We start from the raw sequence: 10,369 nt of genomic DNA, 5'->3' as shown, positions 1-10,369 counted from the left end.
CTTACTTATCCAATAAATTTAGCAAAAACACATTTAATCATAGAACCCTAATTAAACTATTGATTTTAGCCATTAAAGGATGATCAGTCACTTCTCTCCTGAATTAAGACAATCTTAGCCAATCACTAATACCAGAATAACTCTTATTCCTATAGTTTTTAGCTACTGTTGTTTCGGTCAAGGATTCATTAACTGACTTAAATCTTCCGGTAAGTGTGACCCTCCCATTTTCGGATCCCAGAGGTACACTTCAATAGGCTACCGAAGAGAAAGACAACTATTGAAGATTAACCTAAGAAACCCTATCCATTTCTGGAGTTTGCATTATTCTGACCCCTATGATAAGGCTCTCTGAAGGGTGATGGAGTAAACATGCAATACATAGAAGTAAACAGAATCATTAAGCACTCTAATTATACTTAGTTTGAGTCAAAAGCATGTTGAAAAATAGGTTTTTCATATACAAGGGTTTCAGTTTATTACCTTTGAAGAATTCCACCTTAATCCTTCTGTTCTCCATAATTTTGACCTTCAAAACTTCAGTAAACTACCAAGTGAATCTTCTATACTATTCTCAGCCTTGTATTGAGTGGTGAAACTTAGAATTGAGAAGGGATGTAGGTGGATATGGAGAGGGTTTGAGAGTTAGAAGAAATTCTGCTAAAATTTCTAAAATTTCAAAGTTCTCTCTCTTTCAACTTCAGAAATTGAAGCTTTTATTCAACAAATACATGCAAGCACTCATTGATTCAGCCTCTTGACACTTCAAGAAGCATTAACAAAAGTGGACTAGGTGTTGAATTAGGGATAAATCTACTCAATTTGCAATATTTGGGATTTCTCCACTAACCAAATTATTTTCCAATTTTTTAATTTAATTCTAAATTAAATCAAATGAAATTTAAATTTCTGAAAATTGAATTTAAAATTGGAAATTGATTTAATTTTAAATAAATAAATAAATAATAATTTAATATCAAATATTAAATTAATAAAACACCTAATTTAAAACATGAATCCTATTCATGTAATCAATATTTAAATAATTATCAAATTTACTAAACTCTCTAAATACGTTTAATTTAAATTTAAATGTTAATTATATCGAATATAATTATCCAAACCCTAAAAATGAATTTGAACACTTCAAAATCCAAACCCTAATATTTGAATTTGAACATTTCAAATTCACTCAATATTCTAATCCAAGGTTTAATCTTTTATGAGTTATTAAAGAGATCTTATGGACCTACAGATCATGAACTCCAACGACTTGAGATTAATTGGATAAACTCTTTAAATCAAATTAATTTGTATTCGTTAACTACCGAGACACACCACTATAGCTCAGTAGTTGCACTATTCTTACTGTAGATATATTTTTGTCTACTTGATTTAATCTAATTAGTAGGTCGACCCTTCACTAGTTGTTCGTAATAACGGCTGAGTCTAATGCTGTTTTACCCCCAAAATTACATTTTGCTCCTTAAGTCCCACTGATCCGCTAATAGACAATTGGTTTGTGATCTAATTACTAAATTGAGACCCTCTCAAACCAATGCGAAGGTGGGACCCGTTGTTCAAGACCCGGAATTAGTACTTAAGAGAATGACTATCCTACTATCCTTAGAATGGGTAGGCATGAATTCCGTTTGCACCCTATGTCCCCAGCTATCTACTCGGTCTTACCCCTAAAATGGGAGGCTTATTGAGTCGGCACTATTGATCCAACCCTCATCTATGTAAATCTAAGGATAATCCCAAATAAACAGGAATCCATAGTTAGTTTAGGATTAAGGTCGAGTTACCTAGGTTATCGATTTGAAACAATCAGTCTTAAACAGTAAATAGTGTTATAAAGTAAGAGTAACTTATTTCTTGGTCCTGGTCTTATACAAACTCTTTGCATAAGACAACTTCACTTGCATGTATCCACATGAACGATTCAGGATCACATCGTTTGTATTACATACAAAGTGTGTTGCATCTTATAGTGTTACCAGAATAAGGTACCCAACCTGATTCATATACTATAGACCATTTTGACTATTTACTCAAACTTGATCTATTTTTATGTCTCCAAATAAAGTCCAAGATCTATAATAGTCATAGATCTTAGTTTATTAGATTTAGTCTTTACAAGTGCAATTTACATACTTAACAACAATTTTATTGAATAAATGTTAATAACATCTTTATTGATAATAGAATATGTTTGTCATTACAAATTGCGAGTTTTAGGACATACAACCCAACAAAGGGATGGTCCCTTTAAGACAACAGGTAGCAGACCATAGGAATCTCACGATGCAACCTAATAGAGGAGACCGTGGGATACATTAACACGTGTCTCTCTCTTATTTACTATGAATACTTCCCCATTCACTTTATTATTGACTCATGCAAACACTTCCCGAAGAGAGACCGCACCCAGGGTGACACAAAGCTAAGCATGAATCTCACGGTGTGAACTCTTAGAGACATGAGAGCTTAATATTCGATATATCATATATACCAACTTTCTTCCAATAAACTTTTATAATATTTTATTAGGATTTTATTATACTTAGTTAAAACCCCGACTAATAAATTTTTCTAAGTCCTTTAAATTTGCTCAATATAACATTTATATTGAACAATTTAACAATACTTGATTTGATTTATTAAATTTTTTTTAATAAAATCAATCATTTATTGCATGCTTATAAAATATTTGTCCGATTCACTTTCTAGGTCGGTTCCCATGCGGAGGTGTTCGATTTCACCAACTTAAATACCCCTTATAGACAGAACCTTCCTTAAACAGAGGTCCCTTATTGGTAATTATTTTATAATTTAATATTTTATTGAAATTCATTTTAATCCTATTAAAACAAATTAAAAAGATTAACCTATTCCTAATCCCATTAGAAATAACATAAGTCAATTTTAAATAATTTAAAATAATTTGGTCATATGTTTGCATGCAATCTAGATTGTAGATTTTAGTTAATCTCATTAATACTATAACTCTTTATAAATTAATGAATTATTAAATCTATAAACACATCAAGCATTCACATACATCATTCCACTATTTATTAGAAAAATTTTAATATATAGTATGACGTACGGACATGCTTAGGTTAATCAAACATCACTAACATAACTCTTATATTATGATGCATGAACATGCTAATTCAATCATGTATCTATAAAATATAACTCTTTATAATTAATCATGATGCATGTACATGTTTATCCTAAGGTGGGTAATTTTTGAATCTATATGACATACAATATGTAATATGAATTAAATAAAAAAAATTAAAACATACATCCAATGCATAATTAAATTAAACAATAAAAATTGGACCGATTTTGGCACCCTAAAATAAAATTAATATAATTATTATATTAATTTAATTAATAAATAAATAATGAAAATTAGGTTAAAATGCAGCTTCAACCGAGCTTTAACCGAACCATGAATGCCCAACCGAGCTTCAACCAAATTCAGAGCGTTGCAACGCTATGACTACTGCTCAATGCCACTACCTTTCAATGTTGCAACACTATGATAGTAGCATCATGATGTTGATCGGCAGAATAGTCTCTTTCTGCACGAATTCAAGTCTGAACTTGCCCCAAACACCTCCGTTTGATCCTGATCTCTTCAGCAGCCGTTACTCTATTGGTCAACACTTGCTTATAGACTCGAAGCATGAATTAAATTTTCCAAGAAATACAACGAGCCTTTATAATTTAATCAAATTAAAAAGTAATCTAGGGCCAAAATCGAAAACATCCAATTTTGCAAGCCAACATTTAAACATTCCATAATTTAGAATATGAAAGCGACCTCTAAACGATTTTTTTTTTCGAAAAATACGAAGAACGAAGATGCAAGGAATTGTCTCTAATACCAATTCAAGGGGATCGAATCCCGCAGCAGAAGCGTTGTGTTAGAACGCCTTGCATCCCGCAAATTGATTTTACATTAAACAAAATCATTGTACAAAATAGAATATATAAACATGTAAATTAGCATGCTATTAGGGAAAGGATTAGAATGGTTCTTACCTTTCTAGATTCCTCAAGTGCCACAAACAATCCTCTCCAAGGTTCCAACGAATGGATCTCCAAACAGTCTTGATCATGAATAACTCTTTGAGTGATCTCGAACATTACCACGAGACGTACCTCGTTATTCTCTAGGATTCCAATAGAAGAATAGGTGGTATCCAACTATTGGGAGAATGAGAGGAGAATAAGGTTTTGGAGAGTAGAGAGACTCAGAGAAAATTATGCACAATAAAACTAGGGAGTTATGTATTGTCAGAGTTTCTTTACAATGAGAATTGTGTATTCAGTGCATTCTCAAAAGGCCATGGGAAGGTCTTTATAGATAGAAGAGTCAAGCCCCTTTCCCAATATATTTTCATTTTCTGTAATTAATTAAATAACATTTATTTAATTAATTAGCTCATTTAACAAAATAATGCTTATTTAAGCAATTAGTCCAATTAAATAACACTTATTTAATTTTAATTTGCACAATAATTAAATAACTACTTATACATTAAACCCAATTTAATGTATACATTTAATTATCATATACATCCCATGTATATGTGCAATCTTTATTAATCAATTCTTTGTGAATCTAATTCACTTGAATTAATTGATTTGAATCTTATTCAAATATTGTTCTCCAATTTAATTATAGACCAGATCCATTAATTATATATTGATCTTATTAGTATATATAGTTTCCTCAAATTAATTTGAACAATTCAAATTATCCCTTTTAAGTATCCTCTAGTGAGCTAACAGGGGACCTATTGGACCTGTAGATCAGAAGCTTCAACGATATGAGATTAATGGGTTAAATTCATTAACAAAGTTAATCAATATTAGTTAACTATGGGTACATTCCACTAAAGACCCACAACTGCACTCTTCTCACTACAAATATATTTCTGTATCCACAGATATAGACCAATGCCTGGAAATTAGTCCTTCACAAGTGTTCATAATTCCAACTGGGTCAAGTTACCGTTTCACCATTGGGTTACCTCTTACTCCGTAAGTACCATTGCTTCTCTAATGAACAACCTGTTTATAGTCCAACCAATAAACAGAAACCCTCTCGGGCCAATAAGAGGGTAGAACCCTTTGTTCAAGTCCCGAAGACACCACTTAAGAGAACACTCATCTACTTACCATCAAGGAGAAAAGAAGTGAATTCCATCTTGTGTTATTATGTTCCCAGCTCCCCACTCGTTCTCGTCCCCAAAATAGTAGGCATATTGGGTCGGTGAACTAGCCATTCTCACCTATGCGAGTCAAAGGACAATTCCTCGTGAACAGGAGTTCGTAATATAATCAAGATTAAGACTAAGTCACCTAGGTCCTTTTATTGAAATAGAAACTTAACTAGTCGACGATGTTACATCTAGTGGTTACTATTTCTCGATTCAGTCTTATGTAAACTCATTATATAGGATACCCTCATTCACGTGTCACCTACACAAACGCGTTAGATCATTACGTTTGTATCAAATACAAAGGGGTCATATCCATAATGTTACCTAAGGTACCCACCCTTATCCCTATACTATAGATCCTTTAGGTTGTATCTTGAACATTGACCTATGTATGTCTCCATACACAGTTAAAGACTCATAAGGCAGTCTTGGATGTTAGTTTATTAGATTTGGGGTTATTAGGACAAAATGGACAACATTACAAACAATAACATTTATTGAATTAATATCTATAACTCTTTATTGATGACGGTCAATTAATAACATTTACTATCTATGAGTTTTAGAGCATAAAACCCAACACACATATTACTATAACTAAGACTAAAATAATCTACATCCTAAATAATTATGGTCTAACCTTTTAGGGGACATTTAGGACAAGGACTATTCTAAGACTATAATAATCATCTCTTGTTACAATAAATACTATTTTGTACTCCCCAATTAGCTACAGTCAACACTATTTCAAAATCCTCATTTCTATATTATTTACTATTTACTACAATTTTTACTATTTTACATTCATCATCTTTTATTATTTGCCACATTGTTCACTATTTTATTCTCAAACTAAAATAGTTCACACCTCAAACACATACTATTATAACCCAAACTAAAATAATCTACACCCTAAACATAAACTATTATAACCTAGAACTATAATAACTAACTCCTTGCTCGAAATTCCCTCTTAGGTTGTGTTTGGGGCTAAGATTATTCTAATATTATAATAACCACATCTAGCTACAATAAATACTATTTTGTATTCCCCAATTAGCTACCGTCAACACGATTCAAAACTCTCATTTACTACAGTTTTTACTATTTTACATTCATCATTTTTTTATTATTTGCTATAGTGTTTACCATTTCCTTCTCAAACTAAAATAATTTACATTCCAAACAGATACTATTATAACCTAAACTAAAATAATCTACACCTCAAATTATACTATTATAACCCAACTATAATACCCTAGGAGTATAGTAACCAACTCCTTGTCCCAAACACCCTCTTAGTATTTAAAGATTAGACCACAATTGTGGGTGTTTGTTGCTTTTCCTACGTGAATGGTCCAAAAACCAATATTTTTAAAAATGGACTAATTTTCAAAATAAAAAATTTATACGGTTACATTTGTAAATTTCCCTGGTTTTAAAAAAAAGAGAGGTTTTGGTTTGGATTCCACTATTCCCACGAATTTAGCAAATAAGAAAAAGAAAGAAAGAAAAGCCGAAACCGATTTTCCCGTAACTTCCACCGGCGCCTCCTTCCCTCATTTTCCGGCCACCCCTCCCTTGGGCTCCATACTTTCCGGCCATTTATAAACCCCCAAATTCCTTCTTCCCTTCCCATTTTCCCCTGCCACCACAATGCAGTCCTCTTCTCCGGCCATCCTCCCCATTTCCAATCCCCAATCCCAATCCCAATCCCAACCCCAAATCCCCCTTTCCTCCTTCACTAGCCACCTCCTCCTCTCCCTCCGCCACGCCCTCTCCCGCCGCCGCCCTTGGCCTGAGCTCCTAGATCTGTCTCTTATACACATCTAGATGTGTATAAGAGACAGACCTCCTCCTCTCCCTCCGCCACGCCCTCTCCCGCCGCCGCCCTTGGCCTGAGCTCCTAGATCGCTCCGCCTTCTCCAAGCCTGAATCCCTCTCCGAAGCCACTCTCCGGATCCGCAAAAACTACTCCTATTTCCGCGTCAATTATTTCGCGATCATAGCCCTAATTCTTGCGATTTCACTTTTCTCCAATCCATCATCTCTCTTCCTCTTAATCGCCCTTCTTTCCTCTTGGATCTTCCTCTATCTCTTCCGCCCCTCCGATCAGCCGCTCGTTCTCTTCGGTCGCCTCTTCAGAGACAGCGAGATCTTGATTGGCCTCGTTATTTTCACTGCCTGTGTTGTATTTCTCACCAGCGTCGGATCTGTTCTTGTTTCTGCCCTCACCGGCGGCGTCGCCGTCGTCTGCGCTCACGGCGCTCTCCGATGTCCCGATGATCTGTTCCTTGACGAGCAGGAAGTTAACTCGACTGGCTTTCTTGGTTTCTTCGCCGGCGTCCCCTCCTCCTCTGCCTCTGCCGCCGGTCCTCCCAGAAAATAAATAATGTGGTCCATTATATAAATGCAATACATATGTGTGCTGATTGATTTGTTCATTTTTATTATTTGTTTGTTTGAATATTTTCTTGTTCAATTGAAATTTTGAAATGGTGGGAGGATATTGATTTTTTTTTTTTTTTTTTTTTTACCATTCAAATTTGAGTGTGGAATTTATTTTAATATTTAAGGCTGGAGAATTATGCTTATGTTAAAAAGTTTGTATCAATTTAGGTTTGATCCTTGAACCTAAAAGAAGTTAGGTTTGATCCTTGATTTTTATTTTTTGTAATTTTTTTTTTGTAAATATGTTCTTTTTTAATATTGTAAATTTGTGGTGCAAGTTGTACAACAAATATATTCCAGAAAAGTAAATGTATTATCTATCATTGATGTTGATAGTTTTAAATTTAAATCTTATTTTAGCATTGGTTTTTATAGTTTGAAGGACAAAAATCATTGACTTTTTTTTAAGTACAAATTGGAGTGGAGGAGTTAAACTACGAACATTAGTATATATTGATCATCGAGCTAAACTTTCTTTGGCCAAACCCTTATCTTTTTAAATGTATATATAAAGACTAAAATCCATATCAGTAAAAAGTGCACATGCCAAATTATAGTAAAAATTAAATAAACATTTTGAAAATAGCACTAATATTTTTATTTTTATTCTTTTAAGAAAACACAAAGCATGGGATAAAAGACTAGATGTTTGAATTGATTATATGAAATTAAAAAAAAATGGTTGGTGTAAGAATGAAATAGTATAATCAGATGCAACCATAGCATATATTATTTTTAAATCAAAAGATTAAATGTTTGAATCCAAATTCGAGGTTATGTTATGTTCATTTTGATTTGTCATAATTTATTTTAACTCAAAAGATATCAATAGTGTCATTTAACAAATAAATTACTATACCAATTTAGAATAAGGTCACGTTTGCTCAGTAAAAAGGTAATAAATCAATGGTAATGTGAAAAGTTGACCACATTTGGTTATCTTTAGTATTGTTTACTTATGTTTGCATTCGACACTGGGGTCCCACTTCTAAATCTGTAAAAAAGACACAAACTGATAATAGTAAATATGACAAAATTTATAACTCTAAGCGATCAAAATAATCCAATTACATTTGTGATTTAAATTCATTACAATTGATCCATTAATAGAATTTTATTACAATTACACTAATTTTCATTATGATTTGATAAAGAGGATCATTTCAATTTATATACAATCCCATGTCAATTTTCTTATCATTTTAATGAACAAATTACCATGGATATATAATTTTTTAATCGGGTCTTTAAAATTTCAATAATATTTTATACTTGTCACTCATTCTTGTTTCTAAAACAAAAATTGGATTCCACAGGATCAAATGAATGAACCTAAGTTTGACCCTTTTTTTTTTATTATTGAAATGTATTTTTAATCTAATTTCATTGTGCAAAAGTTGCTCTCAACTCATGTCATTGTGGCCTAATGGGAAGGTGGTTGAATTACAAAATTAAAAAAAAAAATGTGATTAGAAACTCCATAGCATTAGAATCATAAGTTACAATTAAGAAAATAAACAAAATTATAGCAATTAGATTCAATTAGACCAACTATATAACTTAATTTGATCCTAATAATGGCAAAAACAAACACAAATTAAATCAAATAATTCATCCTCAGCTAGTTTTCATCTATTATCTCTCTCACAATATTTTTATTAGAAGGATAGATAATTTTTTTTTTTTTTTAAATGTCTATATCCTTTCCAAAGCTAAGCATCCTAGCAATCGTCACACCTATTATGAGTATTATAATAAATAGATGCTCATTGCTTAGTGTCTCAAAAGTCATGTGTCTTTCTTTATGTTGTCCATGTGCCTTGTATTATTCATGTTTGGTGTTCAATGTTTATGTACGTCAACATTCTACTTGCCACTATACCTATAAATAGTGACATTTGTAGATCTTAAAATCACATATACATTAGTGAGAATTCCACTTCAAAATTTCACTAATTTTCATATTATCCAATTTTATAATTTCCGTATTTTATGTTTTTAGTTATTTTATTTTATATTTTATTTTATATATTTAATATTATTATATAAATATATTATTATATTATATTTTCTCTATATCCGTGTACCCGTTGTGCTCCTCAAATTCGCAACACGTTATCAGCATGAACTCCTGTCATTTTTCCCACTAAAGATAGGTCCTAAAGGTATGTCGGTTTTTTCCTCTTCGTTATAATTAATAAATTTAATGTTTTTTTTCATATTCGATATCTATTAAATTTCTAACATAAGTACAATATTTTATGATAGTGCTGCCATGACAAATCTCACGAAATTAGAATTTGCTGTAATTGATATTAACGACAATAATTATTTGTCATGGGTACTTGATGCTGAATCCACCTAGATGCTATGAATCTTGGGGAGACTATTAAAGAAGGAAATACGATATCTAGTCAGGATAAAGCAAAAGCTATGCTTTTCCTTCGTCATCATCTCTACGAGGGATTGAAAATTGAGTATCTTACAATAAAAGATCTCCGTATCTTGTGGAAATTTTGAAAGAGAGGTATGATCATCAAAAAACAATTATTCTTCTTAAAGCTTGTTATGAGTGGATGCACTTAAGGCTACAAGATTTCAAATCAGTAAGTGATTACAATTTCACATTATTTAAAATCAGTTCGAAATTGTTATTATGTGGAGAGAAA

At 32.1% G+C, this 10,369-nt stretch overlaps 1 protein-coding gene across 1 annotated transcript; it reads left to right on the top strand.

Moving 5' to 3' along the window:
• Positions 1-4,905: 4,905 nt before the first annotated feature.
• Positions 4,906-7,996, top strand: LOC120073595 (PRA1 family protein B2-like). The gene is made up of 2 exons (XM_039026413.1): positions 4,906-4,909; positions 7,094-7,996. Exons 1-2 carry the CDS (start codon positions 4,906-4,908, stop codon positions 7,636-7,638), a joined length of 549 nt encoding a protein of 182 aa, XP_038882341.1. The 3' UTR covers positions 7,639-7,996.
• Positions 7,997-10,369: the final 2,373 nt, after the last annotated feature.

The sequence above is a fragment of the Benincasa hispida genome, chromosome 3 (genome assembly GCF_009727055.1).
Source record: "Benincasa hispida cultivar B227 chromosome 3, ASM972705v1, whole genome shotgun sequence".
Taxonomy (NCBI): domain Eukaryota; kingdom Viridiplantae; phylum Streptophyta; class Magnoliopsida; order Cucurbitales; family Cucurbitaceae; genus Benincasa; species Benincasa hispida.
Note: the sequence above shows the minus strand (reverse complement) of the source record. Positions and strands in the feature narration are given on the sequence as shown.